Genomic DNA, 26,122 nt, shown 5'->3' on the forward strand with positions numbered 1-26,122 from the left:
TAATTTGGATGACACAGGTACAGATTCAAAAATCTGATTCATGTTTTTAAGCAATGCATGAATTATTATTTATTTTTTAAACATTTCAACTTAGATATTTAAGATTTTTGTATGAACTTAAAGAGTACCTGTACTAGTCTTGTATATAACATAAAATGGATATTTAATGTATAAAAACTATGTTCACATTTATTTGAAAAACGTTTTTTTAACACAATTTTCTGACAGCCTTCACACTTCACAGTGAGACAGCAGCGTATCATGTCCCATATCATATACTGTAAATGTAAAGTATGTCTGATTTATAGTAGCATTGGTCCCCAAATGTAGTTATAACACAGACTGTAAAAAGAATGGATGGGACAAGCTCACCGGTGAAGTGAAGCTTTTATTTTTAGAGCTCCCCCTGCTGACTGGCTGCAGTAGGTCATAAACCCCGCCTCCTCAATGTTAACAGATGGGATGTGGATCAAACTGTAAAGTTAAAATACTCGTCACATATTTTTTTTTCAAACCTAAACTCTGCTTTGATCATTAGTTATTATCACCCTACATTGTGCTCAAGTGCTCATTATTCTGTGAAGTTTGTTTTAAATTAGTTATTTGAGGTTGAAAAAAGGTGATTTTACGTCATATATGATGATGATTGACAGCCGCGGGTCTTGCTCTCTTTGTGAATAGCAGTTACGCCAATACTTATGTTCTTGGCCTTGCTGGGCTGCGTAAGTCATCAGGGCAGCGCGCTAAATGGGCGGGGCGTGTAACCAGGACAATGGCATCAAATTTGCAAGACGGAAGCGCCCTGAAGCACCGTATAGAGGTTTTTCACTGCGCGTCATCAACTCGGAAGTCGCCATTTTGGAGGTAAGCAGCCTGCTTCTGATCACGCCGCTGACGTCTCCTCCGCTGGTACGAGGCTCCGCTACTCCAGCGGAGTAGAAAGTAGCGGAGCCTCATACCAGTGGTGTCCGCCAGCAGAGGAGATGTAAGCTATGTGATCAAAAGCAGGAGCGGGGATGCCGAGCGAGGCTAGCAACCAAGCTAAAAGCTAATCCTCAGAGAACGCCGCTTCCTTCTATCCTGCGTTCTAATGTCCGCTCCCCGGAGAACAAATTGGACTACCTGAAGCTGGATTTAAATGCAAGATGGGAGATGAGGGTGGCGGTGTTGTAGAACTCTTGACTATAAAATGCAGACATTGTTCTTCCGTGATTTGTTTTAACTTTTGGCAGTCACCAATTAGTACAGCCAAAAACACGGCAATAGTTCATCATTTCCTCTCAAATTTCGGGATTTGCTCGTTTGTGTGCTGTTTATAAACCGGCTGCTTATCTCCAAAATAGCGACTTCTGGGTTCCGTGAAAACCCTCTATTTTGGCTTCAAAAATGTTGAGTGGGAACAGCTACAGTGCGCGCCCACCGAGTTATACACTTCAGCAATAATACTACATAAATAATTGTTTATAATTATTTAATGGAACCCAAAGCTATGGCTGGGTTCTCAGACCCAAGTTTGAGAACCACTGCTCTAGGCTGAATTTTGGCCCCCGCACCTTGAGTTTGAGTGTTTGACACATGTGATTTCCACCATGCAGAAGAACAGGTGGACGTTTTGAAGCACTCCTTCCACTTCATGCTACTGATGATTACTTGCACATGTTCTGACTTGTGTGGCATGTTGGAAACCTGTCAGCATCGGATTGAGGGTTTTTTAGTGGCTTTCCATTAACCACATTATTTCTCCTGGTTACAGTAAAGGTATAATAATCACAATAAAGCCAAAGAAATGAAGGCAAATGGAGGAGAAAATCTTCTTCTTGAATGCAAGGAGCAGTGAGTGAAAGGAAGCAGGATGATAAATGGGAAAGGGGGGGAGGGTAAAAACACAGCCAGACAGACAGAGCCATGTCTGACATTCTCTCTCACACACACACTGAGGGGAGGAAGTAAATACCTCTACGACCACGTAGAATGAAACAGGAGCGAGCAGGGAGGGGGTAGATGTTAAAAAAAAAAAAAAAAAAAACATCGGCAGGAGAAAAACAGCGTTAGAAAGGATGCACAGGAGCTGCATCATTTTCTGTTTGAAGGGAACAAAATAACACAGTGTTCCTGTATGGGAGCGGGAGAGCGCAGCACGAGGCTAGGAGTGAACAGGCGGGCACGAGACGATGAGCAGCGAGCCTCACGTTCTCTCAGCTCGAGCTCAGCTTTGGTAGGACATGGGTGGATAAATGGATGTGTTGTTTGTGATTTATAGATACATGTGTTTTGTTATTTATGGTCACACACAGAGACTGTCTGACTGATGCCTATGGTCCTCATTGGGGAACAGGGCGTTACCCACATGACAGACGCTGTCTGTATGGGAGGCTAAACCTGTCAACACCAGGATGGGAGCCAAACAGATGAAATGGTAAGGATATCTGATTTATTTATTTCTCAAACCACATCATATTTATAGCTGTCTATCAATTCTAGCTGCTGTCTGTGTTGGCAGTGGATTAGCACAATCATTGTGCATTAATTTCGCAAAACTGCACTTTATTTATTTATTTATTAATTTTTTTTTAATTTTATTATGTGTTGATGTCCCAGTCTTAGAAATCAATTGATTCCTAATAATAGGAACACGTTGATATTGAGTTTTCATTGCAGTAGGTGTGGGTGTGTCCATCTGTTGTCAGAGAGACACAATTGCTAAGCAACCACTGCCATAACAACAACTCTTTGTTATCATTAAATCACAAATAAATTACATGGACAGTGATAAAAATATTTCTTGGTTTTATCTAAAGCTCTACATCAATTATTCATGGTGACAAATGTGTTTACTCCATATTTGACAGGTGTCTTGTCCAGGGTCTACTTCCCTTTTTACTGATGTAAACTAGAATAAGCTTCACCAGAGGCTGAAAACCACTCATTGTCAAACTCAAGGCTCGTGGGCCAAGTTTGGCACACCAGAGCATCTAGTTTAGCCCACAGGAAAATTTTGTGTAAAGTAAAAAAAATACAACAAAAACAGGAGTTTTTTTTGTTTTTGTAAGTTTTCGATAAAATACAATGCAAGTTCCGGTACTACATTATTTACAGTAATATTAAATCTTAATTATTTTCAAAACCCTGCAAAATTCTCCCAAATTATCCAACAGAATTCTGGAAAACAATGTTGCAAATTTCCAGAAAATATGAGGCAAAGTCAAGGAATTTGGGCCGATTGCTTAACATTCAGGATTTTGTTGGAATTGGTGCTTTTTTTTCTTCACAAAAACATTACATTTTTTTTTTGATCTGACCTTTTTGATTTTCAAACTGGGTCCTATGTGGCTAAAATTTTATTAAAATTAGTTTGAAACCCCTGCTGTAAACCCATAAAGCAGTCTAGAAAATCAACGACTTTTCTCAATGATTTTGGAAACATCAAAAAATATACAGATAGAAATTTCTACCAAAGCTTGATCAATGTAAAAGAAAAAAAGGTAGTGGACCCAAGAAGATTTTTAACTGGGTCATTGCTCTACATACTGCTAAATGTGCTTTGAGTAATATTAACGCAAATATTGATGACACTATTTGTGCTCTATTGAATAAATTAATTAATATTATGTGGGTTTGAATAACAACAATAGGACATTGAAGCAACACAGCAAAACTTAACAAGTTGTTCAAAAGGACTGGAACTAAGTCAAACATTAGATCTGCATGTTTACACTTACTCAAAGATACTTCTAGAAACAGCAACACAAACACATAATAATAATAATAAAAAGATTAAAAAATCCCCTATTACGCATCAAATTTATAGAATTGGCCACGGAGAGAAGAAGCCAAGAACTTACTGTATGCAGTGTAGTTAGAAAAGGATGAGTAATGAAGTAATTAAGCGTGTTAAGTGTATGGCACAAAATGGTGATAGAGAATTATCTACTGGTGTTTTAATTAGGAGCAGTAATTAAAACATTACATTTTTTTTTTTTTTTACATAACAGTTTACTCAAAGGCATAGTACACCATTACGCTGGAACTATCGGACCACTGACAGCATCAGATTCATCACCATGTGATGGTAGACGCTTTGGAACTGCCGTCATACACATCTCTGGTAATAACAATAATAAACACAGAAAATGCAGCTCAAAGTGCTTTACACAGTTTAAAAAAAAGGAACAAAACACCCACCCCCCCAAAAAAAGACAGTCAAATATACACAAAAAGGCACAGAGGATCAAAATAAAGACACAATGATGATAATGGCACGTGCATGGCTAGCTACATTAGCATTTTCCTCCTCACAATCATTAGAATGTGCTGACTCGCTGTCCTCAAAAACTTTATTACAACTATTTACACCTGATTTATTAAAGTTACTTGCCATATTCATTACTTCTGAGATGCTTTTACTTAGAATCTCATCCCAGCAGTACACTGTTTGTTTATGTGCATCAGATAATCTGGTTTAATGAATCTACGTCACATCTGGCCAACAGTGACTCCTCCTCATTAGTTCTGCACCCATGGGTAATTCAAGGAAATAAATTGTTTAGAAAAGCACTTTCATGCCGTACTAAATGACTCTCACAAGTATGTGATAGCAATGTTAGCATCTGTATAGCATATTTTCTAAGAGCCACAAGTTGTTAAAATTAATTATTAATCTATAAATCTAATATTTGAGAAGATTCCAAACTAATACAGAGGTAATTCATTGTGGTACTGTGCTTTTAGAACTGTAATTTAAAATGCAATAAGGAAGTGAAAGAGTCAGCAGAAATAGCATTCAGTGGCTTATCACCACTACTGGTCAGAGGTTTTTAATCTGTTGTGCTAAAGCTCATCTTTCACAAATCCCAGAGTTTAATCTTTCACTCAACCAATATGTTCCAAATCCAAATCTGCATGAATGTGTTTTGTTAGTGTTTGATATCATCTCGTCATTTTTTGCACCATGCTGAACGGCTTGCACAGACAATGGTGAAGAACATTATCAGAGGATAATAATATCATCATCTAGTTTAATAATAATATTGCTGCATCTTGATCCTCTTTAGAGGGAAAAAAACCCCTTAAGGATGATTACTGCTAAGTCTGATAAGACAGGGTGGATGTTTTTTTTAAAAAGCAGATTACCAAGATATCAGGAATTTCCTTGTACATTCAGAGTGGTTGTTGACCTTATCTCACATTGCTTCTGGGTCACAGCCAAGGGCGGACTGGTGTACGGGGACACCGGGGATTTCCCTGGTGGGCCATGAGAAAGAGAAAAAGAAAGGGGGAATAAACATACCTGTTTATACACTGCTTTCAAAATCACATGAGTGAGCATGAGAAAGGAAAATAAAACATGTAATGAAAATAAAATGTTAATGTCAAACTTAAAGACATTAACAGTAAAAATGCAATGTGTTGACTTGTGTATGAACTGTAAGTATACTAAATAAACAAATGTGCTTCATATACACATTTATGTTTTCATTTAGGCGGTATTATAATTTAAGGATTAGGTTTTCTATTTTGGCGATATAGAAAACTACAATATTGCACATGTCGTATTTTGTATAAAAATACTTGTTTCAGGAGTCACTGCTTTTACTTCTCAGAACAGAATGTAAAGCTCAGTTAGATGGATCAATGAGTGCATTCGAACCCAGACCTTCCCCATAACAAGCTACATTACAGAACTCACTCACACGTGCTGTCCCTTACAGGTGAAAAAGCCAAGAATGGTGCATATTGTGCAGCTGTTTATTAATAAATGAGCCAGTGTGGCATTTTTCATCAGACCCAGAATTGTCTTTCTGGTCAGACTTCATTTGAAATAAAATTATCTAGATTTATATCATATATCACCATTTTGAGAAAAAATATTGAGATAAGAGTTTTGGTCCATATCACCCAGCCCTAGTAGGAATGTTCACAGCATTTCAATGGTAATAAAGGTTGACCTACCAGATTATAATCACATAATTGTATTTAGTAAGTGGTTGACAAGTGGCTATTTTGGATTTCCTGTACACTTGTCTTAAAATATAAGGGATACTGGAGCTTGGGTGTGGTGGTGGGTGACGTGAGTCAGCCAAATTTTATTGTTTCATTGACCGGTTTGCATTAAAAATCACTACATGCTGTAAAATAACTTAACTGCTGTAATTATTTTACTTTATAATAATAATAATGCATCATTTTTATATAGCACTTTCTCATAGACACTCAAAGTCGCTTCACAGAATTAAGGTATTATTCTTTCACTCCACACTTAGTGGTGGTAAACTACTATTGTGGCCACAATAATGATTAATATATGATTATGGTACAAAGCAACATCAAATGCAGTTCTTTTCATCAAGGGACATGAAACTTGTGTTGCCGGCTGGTTGGCTCCTCACACCGTGCATGAGATGAATCGGTCTGTCAATGACAGAATAGGTGGAGGAATAACGTTAGTGGACGTAAATTAAAGGTTTAAAGGATTCCAGCAAACACTCGTGCTCAGAAAAAACGAAGACAATTGTGGTTTTGCCTCCAGGCTAAGCCACGCCCAACCAATTATGTCACAATGTTCACAAACAATCAAAGGGTCTATTTCAGTATAAATAGTAATAAATCACTGAACAAATAATGATAAATCAGTGAATGTGATGTGATATGCATTGTTTTTTTTTTGGAACTGTGACATATTTCTCGAAGTTTAGGATTCAACTTGTGTGTTTGGATGAGGAAAAAAATTTGATAATTGTCATTATTGCAATACCTGTAAAATCAGAATCGGCACCCAAGAATGGGGATTAAAATCGAATCGGGACAAAAGGGTATCGTCCCAGCTCTAATAAAAAATACACTCAAAACTTTATTAGGTTAATTCTTACAAGTAAGAAGTATTATAGTATTTTAGTAATTTAATAAGATTTAAACATAAGATAGTAATAATTTAAGTATGGTAAGTAATATATGACTGTAGTCATAATGAAAGCTGTAATGCATACTGTTATTGTGCAGAAACATTTTGTTTGTCGGTTCACGTCTGAATTAAAAATAATTCATGCATTGGTTCTTAAAATTGGGAATGGAATTAAATGTAATTTAAGACAAAAGTGTTGATGAATTTCGTACTTTAAAAAAAAATAATAAAAAATTTCAAATAGAAACTCATAATTAGGAAATTTGATGAGATGATTGAAATATTTATGTTTTTCTCTCTTTCTTTGTTCAGGTTAACAACCTGCTTTCTGCGTCTGTTTACTTAAAAAACAAAACAAACATCAAGAGCAAGACAAATGTTGTCTTTCTCCTCAGGGTCTTCTGTCATTCACTTTGACCTCTCAAATTAGAAAATGGTAAATTAAAAAAAATCAAAGAAATTGACACAGTATTGTCGTAACCTAAAGGCTAGCAGCATGAGAACATGCAACCTCCCGAGATAAAGGCACAAAATAAAACCTCCACCTTTTATCTTTGACATTTCTTATCATGATCTGCTTGGATAAAGGTTGTTTTTTTACATTTGTTTAGTGGTTTAGACGACTTAAAAGTTGCCATGGATGAAAATACCATTTTCATACCATTCAGATGTATTTTTAACCAAAGGGAACCAACAATAGCAGGGTTGCTGACTAACGCTTTTAGATATGCAGAAACTCTCGTCAGGAACGGTTTAAATCTGACTCCATAAGTATGAAAAGAGCTTTTTAAACTGCAAAGGCAGCCCCTCGGGACCATCTGTGGGTTCTAAACTCAGTTTTTTTCCCGCAGTTAAGTCCTCAGTGGTGTTTGTTTTACATCTTTGTTGTTCAGCCTCAAGAGCTCGCTGATGAATAGTGATGTTTTTTTTTTTTCTTTTTTGTTTTTAATGTGTGTGTGTGTGTTTTGGAAACTTGGACTCGTTTTCGGTCTTTGCATCATAGGCTGGTTTTCACAGGCAGACCCGGTGAGAAAGAAGGAACTCCTTTTGAAAGGGACCTGGTGTAATCCCATAGGTCATTGGTCACGGTGGCTGTTTCTTGTTTATACAAACATATTGAAATGAAGGTGACGGCTCGTCTTAACCTGAGGCTGCTCGAGCTGCTCTCTGGAAGCACAAAACAAAAAGCTGTATTCAACAAGCCACAAAAATGTCACCTACTCAGCACTGCCAGGATTATGATATGAAATCATATCTGAAGGGAAAGGGAGAGCAAAATATGCTGAGGAAAATAATCACTGACATTTGCACATTCTTGTTCCAACAAGTTTTGTTTTCTATTTGTGTTCATCCTCCATCTCTAAAGCAGGTTACCAGACTTTGTCTTCCTGTGGGATACAGTAAATGTCTTTTAAAGGGGATTTATGTTGAAAATACTTATCCCAATTGGGATTACTTCATGTTTTGATGCTCCGGAGGGGGAAGTTCTTTTAGTGTGTTTCTCCATTTTTATCTCGCTAAGTTTATTTATTGCCAATGATTTGGCAGGATGTGAACATATTTAGTCTTGCCTGTGCCTGCCATCTGTTTCAGTCTCAGCTCAGCCAGCCCTGCTCACTCACCCAAAGAGGAGTATGTTATCACCCAGGCCGGTGACACCCATAAAGAGGAAACGGTCCGAGATCTGTCAGAAGACCCCGGAGGAGCCCAGGAGAACAAATTGGAGCTGCTAGAGAAGAAACCTGTCACAGGTTGGTTGACAGCGCTTATCAGGGCTTCTAGGAGGATTTTGTGATGAAACAAACAGCTTTTTTCTTGTCCCTCCTCATACGTCTCCTGTTTAGAGGAAGCAGTTCTCTGTGGATTGTGTCCATCCCTCGGGCACCATGGACAGGATGAAGAGAAGTCCTGGGAGGAGCAGTTGGACGTCCACCAGGAGCAGCTGGAGAAGGAAATGCAAGAGGCCAGGAGGATGGTTTATCGCCTGCAGGTAATGTTTTGATGGTAAACGCACACTACATTACTGTAATACTCATGGGTTTTAAAAAGATTGCAATTAAAAAACACTTTATGTTCATTTTACAATCACATAACCATAGGTAATGGATTTATGATTTACAGTCTTAAACTATACAATATTAGCAACTGACTACACACATAACTAGGGGTGGAGTGATACTCCAAGTTTACAATATGATAGACGACAATGGGCTCATACGTCCAATACTATACAATATTTTTGGAAAGGAAAAAATGCATTTTGGTTTGAAAATAATTGTATTTTACTTTAACTCTGGATCTACTTACATAATTACATAGGTATGACATTTTATACTATACTTTTAACTATAAAAGTCATTTATATTTATCTCATTTATAAATCTTGTGACATTTTAATATTGTGATGTCTTATTGCACAATATATAGTGTTGTGTTACGTTACGGTACGTGTTTTTCAGACAGAAACAATTTTAATTCCAAAAGGACAAAGAAAATAAACAATGAAATGAAACAATTAAGAAAACAAAAGAAAAAGATGAGTCAGTGACATTGGTGGAGGAAGTAAGGTTGTGAGGGAAGAGGTTGATGTTAAACCAAGGTCTCTATACTAACTTATGTACCAACGTATCCATGTGGTATACATTTTTATCTACCATACACCCTTAATACCAACCTAATACTAAACAAAAAAAAACAATAACAGAGCAAAAATTCAAACCGAACAGAAACTCAGCCAACTATAACTCGAACTTCTGCAAAACGCAGAACCTCTGTGCCACATGGTGACTTGGTAAACAACAGTTGATCCCAAACTCTAACAAATGTCTATGAGAATGACAAATAATTAGTCTTAAGCTGCAGCCACTAATATTTCTATGCAGGAAAATACCTACAAAATAAAAAATAAATTGTTGATTTTTATCATTCTAGGGGTAGAACTAGAGCTAATATACCATATTAAATACCCCCACTCACTGTGCCTTTCTTGGTATTTGCATTAATATCACTTTCCCTTGCAGATAGCTTCAATTGTGTTTGTATTCCTACATATTTTCTGGCGAGATGTTCATTCAACCTAACAAGTAACAATGTGAAATTTAGTTAAAGCTGCAGAAATGTTCCAGTTACAAACAAATGATGTTCAGTAAATCTAGTTTTCTCTGCAGCGCATATATTTATGAGTCCTTGAATGTGAATATGTTTGCTATTCTATGTCCTCAGGCTCTGCTCCTCCATGGCTCCCTCCCTGAAGAAGACCAGGATGGATCTGTGAGCTGTGGCGCTAACGCTGAGCAGCAGCTGGTACAGTGCCCTCTCTTTCCTGACTCGGGAAAACAATACGAGCTCATCACACTGTGTTCAGTGTCCGTGTCAGCCCTGATTTGCAGCCAGCAGCACTGCTCATTGCCTCTACACATAAAGGCTTGTTGGTTCTGACACTTTCCCTTTTTCTCATTGCCCTCCTCATGCTGCCCGTCCTCTGAAGGTGCTAATCCGCAGTCGACTGGACCAAAGCACAGAGGAGTCTCTAGATCTTAAGGTAGATTAAATACATGTAATTAATGTATAATTATTAGATTAGATTCATACATTAAGAATGTTTTTCGTGTTTTGTATTATTAATAATCTACATTTTTTTCTCATTTTATTGTGTATCCCTTTCAGAGAGACATTTTAAGGCACAAACAGGAGACGCGCCACGTTCAGGCCATCAAGGTAATCCCATAGTAGTACTGGAGTTTTATTAATTTCTTGTTAGCCTTTTTACTTCTTTTGTTTTTTTCTTCAAAACTCTTTATTACAAAATGTTGGCATTCAATTAACAAAGTTTTGAACCAAAATGTAATGAAACTTTAAAATTTTATCAAATAATACTATATTGGGATCATGCAGTAAAGCCTACAAGATATCCAATTTATTCATAAGGTTTTAATTTGATTTGTTGATCTATCAGGCTATAAAATATTCAGCCTTTCATTATAGGCCGTACAGTAATTCAGAAAAAGATTGGCCTCATAACGTAATCCCCCAAACAACTGTCAATATTGACCACAAATAATATGTTTAATTATATTGATATATATTCATTACAATCAAAAATATTGTTGTTTTGTTTTTAGACAATTTTTTAGTGATGCATACAATAATAGAAACAGGTTCATAAAGCAATGGCATCACTGGTTTTGAAATCTGAATCAGAAATATAGTGTATAACTATTGCGTCCCTTGTTGCACTTCCTGATCCTGAAAAGTTTCTTTCCAGATCAGATGAATCCAATCTGATGTTGCTTTGAAAAACCGTCTCAAAAGCAGAATGGATTACGTGATCACAGATAGCAAAAAACTGAATTACCAAATCCACATCAATTTTATCTGGATTAAACCTTTTGAAAAACCGGGCCCTGATGATGAACATTGCCAGACTTTATTAGATGCTGTGTGTATTTTTTTAGTTTTTTCGTAAAGACTATTTCACAGTTTCTAAACGTATTGATATGTGGATGCAGTCCATCTGTATTCAGGTCCTCTCTGAACACTTCTTTGAACTCGTCTCTTTCTCATTAGGATGCTTTGCAGCAGCGGCTCGCTGTGCAGGAGGAGGCCGTGCTGCAGCTAAAGCAGGAGCTTCTAAGATGCAACATGACCAAAGATCAGCTGGAAGGGGAAAATGTGAGACAAGTGATGATTTACCCGTTTGACATGAATAAATGTTTGACCCGCCCGGTCCGAGCAGATTCAGGCTTTTTGTCTGAGAAGGCGTCGCGCTCGTACATCACGCTAATGTGTTTGTTCACAGGCAGAGCTCAAGCGAACGCTGAGTGAAAGGAACAAATTGCTCGGCGAATATGAGGTATTGTATTTCCTAACGTACATGACAACACTTGGTTTGGGACATGCATGCAGATATGAAAGCCATATGTCATCTGAATTGTCACAATAGCAGCAGCTGGGTAGGAAGGAGCGAATAGTGCAGCACCAGCAACAAAAGCTGGATGACGCTCAGCACAAGGCGCACGAAGTCGGCCTGAGGCGGGTACGTACGCACTGCAGTGCGCCTCATTACAAGAAATTACATCTGATGCTGTATTTCTACATGTAACGCGGCTCTATAAGACATACCCTCCTCCCAAATGTCCCTACAGGAATCAATGCCTGAGAGCAGTGCCATGTCGAGGACAAATTGTTTTCATAATCCTCGTACAAACAGCATTAGCGGAGCATTTGTGGGCAGCTGTATTTGTCAGTAGATTATTGCATTTTCACACACCAGTAAGTATTTGTTGTACGTGAGATTGAGTCAAAGGAAACTACAGAGCTGGTGATGCAATGCAATAATTGGAGAGAAAAAACAACTTAGTGCTTGTGCAGAGGTGGAAATCGTGGATGTGGTTTTAATAGTTTCTCCACAAAAAATAAAGCTTTTATACTGAAGGTGATATTCAAAGGAGACTATCCTAGTATTTTTAAAGCCTTTGTGTTTAACTACTGGTATTCTATTAAGCCTCAATTACAACTCAGTCATTTTGGGCCAGTTGTTTAAAAAGTAATCTGATCAGATTTTGGATAATGGATTGGATCAAATATTGAAAATGTGTTGTTCAAAACAAAAATCAGATTCTGAGATCGGATTAGATCACGTAATCCAATCTTGGTTTTAATCCGGATCTAACGGAATTCAAAGTTGGAATTTTAAGTATATGGAATGTATATATATATATATATATATATATATATATAAATTTTATTTTATTTTTGTTTTTCTTCAAATAATTACCATTTAAGTGACCCCATGCTGTCTATCTACCACACACCTATCCTTTAGTGTGATATGCTATCTAAGGCCCCGTCCACACGGAAACGGTTTGTAATTTAAACGGTCAAGTTTTTTATCGTTTACGTCGTGCGTCGATACGGCAACGAGGATTTGGACGCAGAACGATACGATAACTTCTGAAAACGGGTCCCAGCGTGGGAAAGTTTGAGAACCGTGCGGACGGCGTATACGCATACTATTCAAACAATGACGCCATAGCCCCACCTCTCTCTTAACGCGCATGCGCAACCACCACCACGACAACAACAGTAATAATAGCAACATAGCAGCAGCTCTACCTTGTTGTCGGTCCACAAGCAAATCTTTTGTCTTGTCTATGTCTCCATCTCTTTCATTTTGTATGACCTGTTTTTTCATAACATGAGTTTTATGAGCTTCTTCTTCTTCTTCTTCTTCTTCTGTATTTGTGGCATAAGGCGTATTACTGCCCTTCACTGGTCTTTAATTTAATGACGAGATCCTCCCATATGTTCCAGTGTCATACAGGAACTGCAGCACAGCCATAAAAATCATCTGGTGGTTCTCTTTATGACCAAATAAACAAAAGAAAAACCTCTACTCCTAATCCAGACATGCTTGCTAATAGATGCTCCCTTTGGCTCGGTGTCTTCTTCTCTGCTTCAGTGTGTTTCTGTGGCAGCGTTACAGCGCCACACAGAGGCCCCTAATGTTTACTACTGTGTTTTCTGCCTTTTCGTGTGGACGCACACATAGACATACAGTAACTAACCGTTTTAGGGAAAATGCTTTTGTTTTGTCTCTGTGTGGATGGGGCCTAATTTAGATTTTGTATTCTTAAAAGGTTCGTATTTGGATCAAACTGATCCAATTAATTTTTGCTTTGAACAACTGGAATAATATTATTAAGACGGATTACGTGATCCTGGATAGTAAGAAAAGGGATTTCAAATACCAGATAGTTTTGATCTAGGGCCCTTGTAGTAGTTATTATAGTATAGTATAGTGGTTTTCAACTGGTCTGACTATGGGATCCATTATTAATTCCTACTGTAATAAAGAGCTGTAACTCAAATATAATAGATGATAATCTATTCACAATTATTTAGCAAAGACATGTGGCATTTTTCACGTGAGATAATGCGGAATGTTAAAGCACAAAACAAAAATAGAATGGTGTTAGTGAAAACAGGGAGGGACTAAAAAGCAGAAAATGACTATATAAAAAAACTACAAAATGTTTTTTTTTTTTTTAATCTAAAGGTACATGCTGAAAAAAAATCAAAGCAGTACATTTTCCACTAATATTCAGCGTGAATTGTTGGCAGACTGCTGCACAGACCTTTGGCATAGTAGATAAATCACATTTTCTCCAGTCTCGGAGGAGGCGATCATTAGCATCAACTAGAAAATGAAATGAAAACTGAAGAAAAAAAAGAAGAAAAAAAAAAATGACAAAAGAACAAATATGGTAAGTTAAACTGGAAGTAAAAAAAAATCAGTGACGTGTTAGTAGGTACAAAGATATGAACAGAAAAGCAATGAGTATAAAGAAAAGGAGTAACATGTAAAAGGTAAACAGGGTCAGTGAGAAGCAGACTAAACCTACAGCAGGACTGTAGAAAATAGATCAGATTAGGTTACTTGGGATTACTTGAACTCTTTAAGAAAAGAAAAGAAAATTTATGAAAATATCATTTTGTAAAATTTAACTCCATTTGTTTCCTTTGACAGTCTTTCAGAAGTGAAAGCTGCAGCTACAGCAACTCGGTGACTACGACCGCACCAGCGTACCAGCACAACACACCAGTATGTAACTGTTAAACATGACTATTTACAAGTACGACCTTTTACTGGAGAATGTGCATCGTGTGGGTGCTAGTTGTACTCCAAACTTAAGGATAACAGTGAAAAATTAGTTATAAAAGCACTTGAAATAGCTCTCAGGATCAGATTTGTGCCACATATTTGATTTGATTCTAATATGTTTAATAAATCTTTGAAGCATGTCATTCAACAAACAATTCCTTTATAATTTTCTTTTTTGGAATGAATACAAAGGGAAATATAAAAAAAACAAACAAAAACAAAACAATGTACAACAGAACACCCCCCCCACCCATCAGGACTGCTACTGTTGGTATCCAAGCAGGTTGTGTTAAAAAATAAACTAATTACTATTTTTTATCCTTTTAAATAGGAGATTGAGGGGTGCAAAACCTTCTCAAACTCTTCAAGCTGGTCTTTGAGAATGGATCTGATTATTTCTTGGTGCAGAAGGCCACAGTTGTGGTACTTCCTTCTTCTTCCAGTACAGGAGAGTTAGCTTTTGAGCTGTAAGGAGCCCATAAGATAGTAGATGTTTGTGAGCCACGCTCCATCTCCTTCACCTATCTGATAGTCCCAGCGTAATAATTAATATTGGATCAGTGTCTATGTATTATATTTGAAAGTAGTCCAAATGTTCCACTTCAGAACTTGTGCAGATTTGGCACCACAAAATGTAATAGCTTTACTTTGGACTGCTTGAGCTTGATTTAAGGCAAATCCGATACCAGTTGATTTGTGTATGCATTACATTTACACACGTGTTTACGACCATTTTTCATGTTCAATAATGCCAAATGTTGATGCTTTTCTGCATTGAACATGCAGGTAATATGTTTTAGAAAACCCAAACTGTTGCATGAGTTATTTTTGTTCCTCAGTGACATCACACAGATGTGGTACATTTCACTCGCATAACCACTAAATCACATGTGTCAATCTCAAGGCCCACGGACCAAATCCAGTCCTTTTAAACATCCAATCCAGCCCGCAGCGTAAAGTAAAAATGAAACACGAATCATTGTGTAAATTACCTAATAATTCAGTTATCTCAAAAGGGTTTCAAAGAGGGCTTAAGCTTAAGAATTTTGTCAATATTAAAAAAATAGAACTTTTCATGGGAATTATTTATTGAAATTAAGGAAAAATTGGGGGTAATTTTAGATCACTGTATCATATCCAAACATAAATATTGGCATCCGTGGAAAATAATACACTTTAAAAAAAAAAAACATAACATTTCAACAGGTTTATTTGGAAGTATAACTTTACAATTATTCAACTGGAGTTTAATTGAATTTGTCACAAATTCAATGAAAATGTTCAATATTTGTAGGGGTTTCCAGTTTTCCATGCTTGTCTAACACGTTGGAAGTCATTTTTACGCTTTACTTTTGACTGTTTGAGCGTGATTTAAGACACATTTGAAGGCCTTTTAAAAATCAAACAGCTGTTTTTCTTTCAGGGTGAGGAGCTGCAGCTCGTCAGAGAAGCCCTGCGCAGTCTGAGGGACGGTTTCTCAGGCCACGACCCCCAGCATCACACCCTGGACACGTTGGAGCAGGGTGTGTCCAGTCTCATGGACCGTCTGCACTCTCTGGACACGCAGCGCAGACAGGACCGAGCCGGGGTAGATAGACACGCATCTGTCAGTCACATGGTGAATCCATGACTCAGCAGCAGAATGACATAGTTGTTCAGTATACACTTCTTCTTCTTCTTCCAGCAGGAATTTAAATCACCGGGACGCAGAGCCAACTCCACAGACCGTGACTCATGGCCCCAGAGTTCAAGTGAGAGAAACAAAATATTTTCTCAGTGTAGGATTTATCATCCGGGGTGACATTTCTCATTAACGCTTTTTGTTTGTATTTTGTCCTGTGGTTATCTCTATATAGAAATGGCTCATTCCCACAGCAGCCCAGGACTGGACTCAGCCGTCTCCACTAAAGTGCTGTACTTTACGGACCGCTCACTCACTCCATTTCTCATTAACATTCCCAAAAGGTGACTGTTTTTAATCATTATTACATTCTTAGCCATGTGCAAGAGGGTGACAATTAGCAAAAGTGACTTTTGAAAAGTGCTTGGGAATATGACTATAATTGGTTTTACTTCAGGTAAGGCTACTATAAAATGCTTTATATACATGATACATGAATTCATGTTAGCAGTGGCTATCCATACAGTTGCCGTATCAATTTACCTACATTCTCTCCGTACGCAGCGCCCCTATTTAGCCAGTTTAGGTCACTTGACTAAGACTAAACCTTACCCTAACCCTAAAAATTGTTGCAATATTGGGTTATAACCTAACCCTAAGACGCTACGTACTTGTGCTTCGATAACCAAACCAATAGCGCTGGGGGTTGGCCGTATGGCAACCGTACAAGTAGACACTTTATTTCATGTTTCATGTGATTGTCATGTATTGAATAAAAACCTTGCGAGCTGCGACAACACTTTTAATGATTCCCACCCATGGTTTTTGGGCCCCATGAAAATAAATCTCAATGGGTCCCCCACATTTTGATATTGACACTGTTTTACTTAAAGGTCCTATATCATGCAAATCAACTTTTTTGAGCTTTTAACCTTGTTACAATGTTAATTCCTTATCAAAAATACCCTTAAAGTATTTTTGGGCTTCCTTCCTGCATCACTGAGAAATGCTCAATATTCCTGCTCTCTGAGGTGTTTCTCTGCCCTCATCTGAAAAACGAGCAGTTTAAATGCTAGTGACATCACTAGAATTATGAACCGCCCCCTCCAGGAAGTGCCTGCTGCCAGTGCCGCATCTAGTCCACAGTGAACGCTGCAGTGTAGGCACCCAGGGAGCAGACATCGTATCGTCTTTGACTCGATCTGACGTGTTTGTGATCCAATGCGACACAACGGTTGAGGTGATAAACAATTGATTTTCACCTTAAATGCACTATTCTTGTATTTAACAAAGATGAGGAGGAGAAGAAAGTGAATTAGCAGCTTAAAACTCCGGTGATTGTTTGAAGCTGTTGCTGCTGCTGGATGAACACACGCAGCGCGGAGACGGACTCACACAATAGCCGCTTAAATATCCGTGTTTTACTGTAATGTGCAGTTTTTTGGCTGGAAACAATAACAACAGTATGTGGTTAGCAAAAGAAAATGGCTTTGGTGATCAATGATCTGCCGCAGAGTGAGTCATGCAGGCAAGTCAGTGTATAGACACGCCCACTCATGAATATGCATAAGCAGGCAGCACAGCCCGTTGGTCAGAAAGTCACTTTTTAGAGGGCTAAAACTCTAACATTTCAGTTACAAAAAAAAAAAATAGAGTTTTCTGGCTATGTTTTGTGTTTTCAGGCTTTAGGGGTTCAAATCATTATAAAATAAATAAGGCTATTAGTTGTTTTTTTGTTTTTTTTCAGAACAATCTTTATTCTTTAATTATTTTTTTCTCCCTAATAATTGATTAATTTAACACAGCTGCTCACCTCCTTCCTCAGGGGGTACTTGGGCTTGTACAGGTGGGGTGGGGGGTGGGGGGCTGACAGCTACTCTTGACTGATTGAATATGAGCAGAGCTTGATAAACCTCGGCCTGCGTTGATAAACTGATGCCTATGGCTGTGTTTATTCACATTTTTATAAATTGTTGTGTCTGTCAAAGCTGGAGTTTTCTTTTTAATGCGTGGGTGTATGACGTGTTCAAAGATTGTGATTGATGTGTGTTTGCGTACAGGCTGGGTGAAGTGACACTACGAGACTTTAAGGCAGCTGTGGACAGACATGGCAGCTTCAGATACCACTTTAAGGCCCTCGACCCGGAGTTTGGCACCGTGAAGGAGGAGGTAGGCGTGGGAGGGAAAATTATAGCCCTCGCTTTTATATGCATCAGCGTCTGCTGGCAAATGTAAAACATCACCTATGATGCAAGAAATGGTTACATTAAATCTTTCAGCACGGGGAAGTGACTTTCATTTACTCCCCAAGGAACGTGACACCATCTAAACTTATTTTTTTTTGTGCTTCCCTTGCAGATTTTTGTTGTGAACATTAGATTTATGTTCTCTCTCAGATGTGTTAATGCTGGATTCTTTTGCTGCTGTTCAGGTGTTTCAGGATGGAGCGGTGGTGCCCGGTTGGGAGGGGAAGATTGTAGCGTGGGTAGAGGAGGACCACGGAGAGCGGAGGTAGAGCATCAAAAGCTGTGATCATCACTTTGAAGTTTTTCACACTGGACCAGGAATCCCCATAAAATACTCACGATGCCATAGAAACGTTAGCTAACCCACTGATTCAAAGGAACTTTGGAACAGAACTTTGTATAAAAAGTGATTGTTACAAAAAAACCCAAAAACTTAACATTTGAATTTTTCATTTTTGATGTTGATGCCACTTTTTGCTTGGGCAGTAATGTGATACTTGAAATTTTGATGTGCTCCAAAAAGTTGGGTGTGCATTACATTTACACACAAGTGTTGTTTACTGACATTTTTCATGTTCAATGATGCCAATTTTCTGATGTTGTCTTTCTGGATATAACATGATGTGTTTTAGAAAACCAAACTGTTGCACGAGTTATTTTTGTTCCTCAGTGACATCACACAGATGTGGCACATCTCACTCGCATATAACCACTAAATCACAGGTGTCAAACTCAAGGCCTGGGGGCCAAATTCTGCCCTTTTAAACATCCAATCCGGCCCGCAGGGTAAAAACTGACTGAAAAAATAATTTAGTTGTTAATTTTTCAGTAGGGTTGTAAAATATCTAGTGAATTTCCACGGCAACTTAAGCTAGGGAATTTTTACAATATAAAAAAGCTGTAAAAAACTTTTCATGGAAATTATTTATTGAAATTGAGCAGAAATTGGTAGTAATTTTAAATCACTGTATCATCCAAACATAAATATTGGCATCCATGCACACTGAAAAAAACATAACATTTCAACAGATTTTTTTGGAAGTAGAACTCAATTATTCAGGTGGAGTTTTATTGAATTTGAAAAAAAAAAAAAAAATTAATTTTCTGGCTATATTTTGTGTTTTCAGGCTTTAGGGTTCAAATCGCTCTAAAATAATTAAGACTATCATTTTTTTTCCCAGAACAATCTTCATTCTTTAATATTTTTTTTCTCCCTAATAATTGATTAATTAATTTTATTTATTGAAATTGAGCAGAAATTGGGAGTAATTTTAAATTACTGTATCATCCAAACATAAATATTGGCATCCATGCAAAAGAAATACACTTAAAAAAAACACAACTTAATTATTCAAGTGGAGTTTTATTGAATTTGTTACAAATTCAATGTAAGTTTACAATTATTGCAGGGGTTTCCAGTTTTCCTATGGAAGTCAATTTTACTCTTTAATTGTTGGAACGAACCTACTTTTTCCAAAATCCTCCTCAATTCTCAAATTATTTGACAAAAAATCCTCAAATTGAAATAATATTGTCACTGCCTGCCATCTATGCTGATGTGTTATATTCTCTACATACACACTTTTCTATATTTATAAATGGAAATGCAAAGTCATACTTTAGTTGAAATTATTTGATTCCCCACCTCTGCAGCCCACTTGACATCAAAAATGTCTGCATTTGGCCCCAGAACTAAAATGAGTTCAATGCCCCCTGAACTAGAATGGCAAATATTTCGAGATTACGTTATGACGTTCTAGATTTGTCCACTTCTTTACTAAATTAACTTTGCACAATCTTAAACACAGAGGCCTATAAGTGGTGGCCAAAAAACTGAATAAAAAGACTCAGTGCTTTTATTTTGAAGGGATTTTTAGTGCACCAAGGAGCCAACGTTTACATGTGCTAATTTTAACATATAGAAAGCCTTTGTTTGGTTTTTGTGAATAGAAATAGCCCAATTAATAATAAAATAAAACCAATCTAGCTACAGTGTATGATTTTAAAAAATACACAATAGAAAAAAATATCTAGAAATAATATAAAATAATATTCATGCCTACGTTTTGTCATTTTATTAAATAGTTCAAATAATAATAATATAAATCTGCTTTAGCTACATGATTAAAAAAAATACTATTCGGGTCTACGTTTTGTCAATTTGCATGTGAAACATTCGTTAAAAAGTGAATAAAGAGATTCAGTGCCTTTATTTTGAAGGGATTTATTAATGCACCAAGAAGCCAACTTTTTTTTTTTTTTGCCTGTTTAACAGCATTTTGTTTCTTTAAAGGTGCAGTCAGCAACTCTCAGATCCCTCTCTCCCCCTCCCGCCCCTCTGCTCTCTTGCCCTGCCTCCAAACTTTCCAAAGCCCCTCCCTCAGAGGACCTAACAAGCTAACGTTAGCCCAACAGCAACATCACAGTAATATAACATGCTCTGTTAAAAGCATGTTACTGCAGTGCTTCTTTCTCTCTATGTGCACACACCTCAGCAGCAGCAACAACACAGTGTCACTTACAGCAGCCACATGGAGGCTACAGCGCGCACATGAACACATGCACCACAGAGTTCTAGTGTAACAATTACAAGTCAAACATAATGTAAATCAAGCAGCAGTAATTACCTTTCAATCAGAAAAGTCACCAATTCCATCTTCTACTCAACCAGACCATACACTGTAAAAAAGACAGCGCTCTAGCTCCAGGAAAGGGGCGGGGCCTGTGAGCAACAGCTGTCAGACAGCTCATCAAACACAATCCTAGCTCTTTGATTGGTTCTTTTTGCTCGTCGCGGTGCATTCTGGCAATCTGCCAAAGGCTGCAAAAGCAACAGGGGGGGCTCAATGAGTCGTTTTTTTCACACAAACTACTAGTTTCATGTAAAGCTGTCCTTTCATAGTGACTGCTTTAGCAAATATGACAAAAAGTCACTTTTATAAGAGTTGCAGACTGCACCTTTAAAGCACTAAAGTTCAAAACAGGTATTAGATTCACAGAATGTCTGCTGTCACTATCAGCTTGCGTTCCTTCTTCTTGAAGATTGCAGATGCTGTGTCTTCGTTTATCGTTTTTGGAAACTCCAGAAGCAGATGGTAAACCTCTTCCACTTCCAGTAAAATGTCGCTCTGTAGACAAAAAAAAAAGAAAAAAATACATCCCATGCTCTTTGAGACTTGCTATATGCCAATTATGTAATTTTCTATGCTATCCAGCTGCCCTCACCCACACTGTATGGTTTCATTATTACTGTTCAAAGGAGTGTGCGATTGCTAACCTTGGACACACTGAGCTGGCACTCTGACATGGAGCAAACCTTTGGCAGCTCTACTGTCAAGCACAGGCTGCACGGGGCGCCATTAATGTCGGGCTTCACCTCCAGTTGGTACTGAGGCTGCTGGGGCTCTGCACAAGTGGAGGAGATGACCTGAATCAAATTCTTTTTCATGTGCTCTACGGGTCGTTGGGCAATTTGGGCCTCTGAATATTCTTGCTCTGATCCAAGAGACGAGAACTGCTGGAGGAGCTCGGTTGGCGTCTGAGGACCTGCGAGGATGAAGAACTTACATTATTAAGGAATTGTTGGAGGTGAAAAATAATGGACACCTAGCAAGCAGAGTGCATGAACTCTGTCTGCACCAGCAATTTTTTTTTTATACCTGCATTTGATTTCATAGAGGTGTTGGGCCACATCTGAAAACCAAGGCGACGGTTCAGATCATTTGAACAACTTTTTGGGGAACCCTTGACGACAGTGTAGTGCTGAGATAATGTCATGCCGTGCTGCTGCTGGGCAAAACTCAGCGCTAGCATATAGACCTGCTTAAGCTCACTCTTGTTACATCCCTGGATGGAAGCTGGATTTAAGGCCACATCCAAGATGGTGAACAAGTCTGCAGAGGAAAAAAGACAAGGTTATTTCATCAAAAACAATAATAGCAACAGTAGGATGTATACAAAAAGCACAGGATTCATCACATAGTGGCATCTGTTACCAGGGGTGGACTGGGACCAAAATTCAGCCTTGGCATTTTCTGCCCAGACCAGCCCACTACATTATCAGCGACACCATGTAGAAGCCATTATTGAGTCAGTGATGCTCAAAATGTGGCTCTTTATGCCTTAATTTTAATTATTATTCCTCCAGAAAACCTTCACAGGCAGAAACTTTAACCCCTTTTTATCTAATTCCTTTGGCCATTTTTTATCCAAATAAGCTACCTTTTGCCCAATAAATACCAGTTGTTTCCTTTTTTTCCCTTACATTTTTTTCTTTTTTGTTCCATATTGTGGTCATTTTTCACATTTAAGATACCCTTATGACTGCTTTTGGCCCATTTCAGTCACTTTTTACTCATATTTTGCCCAAATGTAAATATGTATATTAAAAAAAACGATTTGCTTTGGTCACTCAATCTCAATGATGTTGTAAAACAAGCAGCGGAAGATAGATGTGGAACCGAAAACAGAACTGGAGCCCGAACCGGTAAGAATGTGTTTTTTGTGTGTTCTCTGCAGCATAGAGCACGTATCAGATGATGTGAGATAACTAACACACAGGCTGATCACAGTTAGCATGCTAACATTAGCTTAGCTTCTATGTTGGGTATTGATGTAATGATGTCAGTGCAGAGAATCACTTATCTATGGAGAGGTACTGCAGCCCAGCTAACTGAAGAGATGGCGGTGTGTGTGTGTGTGTGTGTGTAATCAGATTATGTTACTCAGATTAAGTAATGTAATGGATTACTTTACAAATGACATTTTTGGGCATGTAATCTGTAATCTGTAACTAATTATATTTTGAAAGTAACCTTCCCAACACTGTCTGTTCCTACATTAAAGAATGGTGATACTAAAACCCGGAAACATCCGGAAATAGCTTGGAGACAGAGTAAATACTGCATGCACAGGCTGTATCTCCAAGTTTATCATTGTACCGGTTGTTATAGCTACTATATTTACCATGGAGCAAATATTTATTACTGGTTATTGTTGTCCCAGTTTTATTGGGCTTTATTTACCGGCGAGTAGTTCGGACTGCTCGGAAACCAGATGTATTTTTATTATTCTTCTTAACTCATTCAGATGTAAGTATATGTTCATAACAGGAACTATGCACAATAATAAAATATTATTTATAAACTTGTAAACATGCGGTAGGAACTACTCGCCGGTATATAACTAATTCGGTCCACAGAGGAAAGTAAAAACAATTGAAAAACCATGAAGCACCTTGTTTTCCATCTGTTCCTGTTTCCAGTGTCCCACCACACATTGGGAGAGGCTTGTCTCTGCTTTCAGCTGCAGGAACACGTTTCCATGTGCAAATGTTAACATATAGAAAGCCTTTGTTTGGTTCCTGTCAATAAAATGAGCTCAATTAATAATAAAATCAAACTGCTTTATGATTTCAAAAATACAAAATGTGAAAAATAATCTAGAAATAGCCTTATATAATAAATAATACTTATGCTTCATTGTTTTAATAAATAGCTCAAATAATAATAATAATAATAATACTAATAATAATAATAATAATAATAAATTTAAATAAATAATAAAATTCTGCTTTTGCTACAAAATAATAAGAAAACCCAAAATATTAAAAATATATTTTTTAAATTGCATTTTGTAACAAATCATACAAAATAGGGTCAACTTTTATGTTTTGTCATTTTATCTGGTAAGATTTATTGTTTTGGCTATGTATTTTACTACAGTGTAGAAAGGCCCAACCAGGGACAGCCTGGAGTTATGAACTAGCACTAGCTATACATCAGCATCACATCAGCTAAAAACTTATTTTGTATGTTGAATTGCATTGTTCCTAGCTGTTAAATAAATAAAGAAATACATAAATATAATAGCTCAAATAATAATAATAATAATAATAATAATAATAATAATAATAATCAATAATAAAAATCTGCTTTAGCTGCATAACAAATATATATATATATACCTTTTTTGATTTAGTCAATAGCTCCATTAAGCTTTAGCTACTTTGTTTAAAAATACAATGCAATATAAATAATATAAGAATTGTCCTGTACAATAAATTATATAAAATAATATGTAGGTCTAAGTTTTGTTGATTCATCAAATGGTTCAAATAATAACAATAATAATATTACTTATTATATTAAAAAACACCCTAACTTCCCCAGTTATTTATTGCAACTCAAGTCATGCAAGTCTGATGAATAGCTTGAAATGGTACAAAGGTATAAGTACTGAACAGACAGAGGTTAAAAAAAGAAGAAAAAACCAAAAGTACCCAAAAATGAAAAATAATGTACATTTCAGGATTCTACAAATAGGCCTTTTCAGGGAACACACTATAATAATCTGTAATAATAATAATGATAATAATAATAATGAATCTGCTTAAGCTACATGCATAATAAAAACACAAAACAATATGTAAATAATGTCAAACTAATTGGTGTATTTCTTTATTTTGAAGCTGTTCTGCAGTGAACTCACCAACATGTCAGCTCGTACAGAGGAGTGGAGCTCTGGTGCTTTCCTCAACTCTTCTCCATTCTTCATCTGCTTCTCTATGAAGCTACGGTACACTTCAGGCTGCTTTTCACACAAATCATCCAACATGGACCAGAAGTGGCTGACCTGCTGCAGAAGCCCTGGTTCACCACCAGTACAACACCTTTCCATTTCCCAGGTTACTGTTAAACTTACAGTCCAGTTTAGATAAAGTCACGACCAGTAATGGATGCTTTAAAACCAGCCTCACTGCAAAATAAAGTACGAGAAAGAAAGAAAAAGCGATCAACTTTCTCTTCTAAACCTATGGTCGGACGAGCGTTACTATGGAAACCACTAACAAGGAACATTCCTCACACGACATCTAGTGGCGACTATTAGAGCTGCAGATAAAGTGGAAAAACAAAATATTTATGTGAATTTAATTATTACTAATTCAAAACACACACACACACACACACACACACACACACACACACACACACACACACACACACACACACACACACACACACACACACACACACTAAAGGACTTTTTAGAACGACCAAAATGGTGGCTCTCCATAGTTTATGCACCAATGTATAAAATCGTTCTGATTGGTCCGTGTGTGTGTGTGTGTGTGTGTGTGTGTGTGTGTGTGTGTGTGTGTGTGTGTGTGTGTGTGTGCGTGCGTGTGTGTGTGTGTGTGTGTGCGTGCGTGTGTGTGTGTGTGTGTGTGTGTGTGTAATAAATTCAACACTTTTTTTTCTATATACATTTCCACTACAGGTTCCCTTCAAATAAAAATAATTATAGTTATTATAGTTGGCTTTAACAATACATTATGTCATTAATTATTTGTTTATTTTATATTGAAAAATGTCCAATAATCACAATACTTTAAAATAATTAATTTAATTAAACCTACAAACTATGTAAATGATGTTGCTTATTTATCAGGGTAAAAACATTCCAAACCACTGTCAAGTTAAAAGCTATTGCTGTAAATGAGAGGTGTGGATGTCATGTACAGGTGTGATGCTGTTCATGTGTGTGCATGGGTCAGTGTCAGTGACAGTGCATGTTCTGAGTGTTCTTATACATTTTATTATTGTATGTTTTATACATGTAACCAGGGACTACAGATGGAAACTAGCGGTTTAGCTATAATCTGGTGTAAAACATCTGTCTTTTATGAGTTTAAT

General features: G+C 37.3%; 2 protein-coding genes across 5 annotated transcripts; one reads left to right on the forward strand and one right to left on the reverse strand.

Moving 5' to 3' along the window:
- Positions 1–1,885: 1,885 nt before the first annotated feature.
- On the forward strand, positions 1,886–19,033 carry dixdc1a (DIX domain containing 1a). Of its 4 annotated transcripts, none has more exons than XM_028465342.1 (16): positions 1,886–2,215; positions 2,295–2,416; positions 8,492–8,649; positions 8,743–8,888; positions 10,121–10,201; positions 10,386–10,439; positions 10,565–10,615; positions 11,465–11,569; positions 11,697–11,750; positions 11,844–11,933; positions 14,427–14,501; positions 15,985–16,149; positions 16,246–16,312; positions 16,418–16,526; positions 18,243–18,351; positions 18,614–19,033. In XM_028465342.1, exons 2-16 carry the CDS (start codon positions 2,394–2,396, stop codon positions 18,695–18,697), a joined length of 1,371 nt encoding a protein of 456 aa, XP_028321143.1. In that variant the 5' UTR covers positions 1,886–2,215; positions 2,295–2,393; the 3' UTR covers positions 18,698–19,033. The 4 variants fall into 4 exon arrangements, with proteins under 4 accessions (XP_028321143.1, XP_028321141.1, XP_028321140.1 ...); XM_028465340.1 differs by having other exon boundaries at positions 2,336–2,416; positions 11,841–11,933; XM_028465339.1 differs by having other exon boundaries at positions 11,841–11,933; positions 18,614–19,032.
- Positions 19,034–21,274: 2,241 nt separating this feature from the next.
- pih1d2 (PIH1 domain containing 2) lies at positions 21,275–25,106 on the reverse strand. The gene is made up of 5 exons (XM_028465020.1): positions 24,918–25,106; positions 23,664–23,790; positions 22,088–22,321; positions 21,706–21,974; positions 21,275–21,556 (listed from the first exon to the last, which is right to left on the reverse strand). Exons 1-5 carry the CDS (start codon positions 25,104–25,106, stop codon positions 21,422–21,424), a joined length of 954 nt encoding a protein of 317 aa, XP_028320821.1. The 3' UTR covers positions 21,275–21,421.
- Positions 25,107–26,122: the final 1,016 nt, after the last annotated feature.

Source organism: Gouania willdenowi, chromosome 13, assembly GCF_900634775.1.
Source record: "Gouania willdenowi chromosome 13, fGouWil2.1, whole genome shotgun sequence".
Lineage (NCBI taxonomy): Eukaryota > Metazoa > Chordata > Actinopteri > Blenniiformes > Gobiesocidae > Gouania > Gouania willdenowi.

Excerpts from the sequence above, each read along its gene's own strand:
- dixdc1a (XM_028465340.1), top strand. The coding sequence starts at position 2,394 with ATGGGAGCCAAACAGATGAAATG. Across the intron at positions 2,417-8,491 it reads GGAGCCAAACAGATGAAATG|TCTCAGCTCAGCCAGCCCTG; the intron begins GTAAGGATATCT and ends CATCTGTTTCAG. Across the intron at positions 10,440-10,564 it reads AGGAGTCTCTAGATCTTAAG|AGAGACATTTTAAGGCACAA; the intron begins GTAGATTAAATA and ends TATCCCTTTCAG.
- pih1d2 (XM_028465020.1), bottom strand. The coding sequence starts at position 25,106 with ATGGAAAGGTGTTGTACTGGTGGTGAACCAGGGCTTCTGCAGCAGGTC. Across the intron at positions 23,791-24,917 it reads CTGTACGAGCTGACATGTTG|GAACCAAACAAAGGCTTTCT; the intron begins GTGAGTTCACTG and ends TTTTATTGACAG. Across the intron at positions 21,557-21,705 it reads GCCAGCTCAGTGTGTCCAAG|AGCGACATTTTACTGGAAGT; the intron begins GTTAGCAATCGC and ends TTTTGTCTACAG.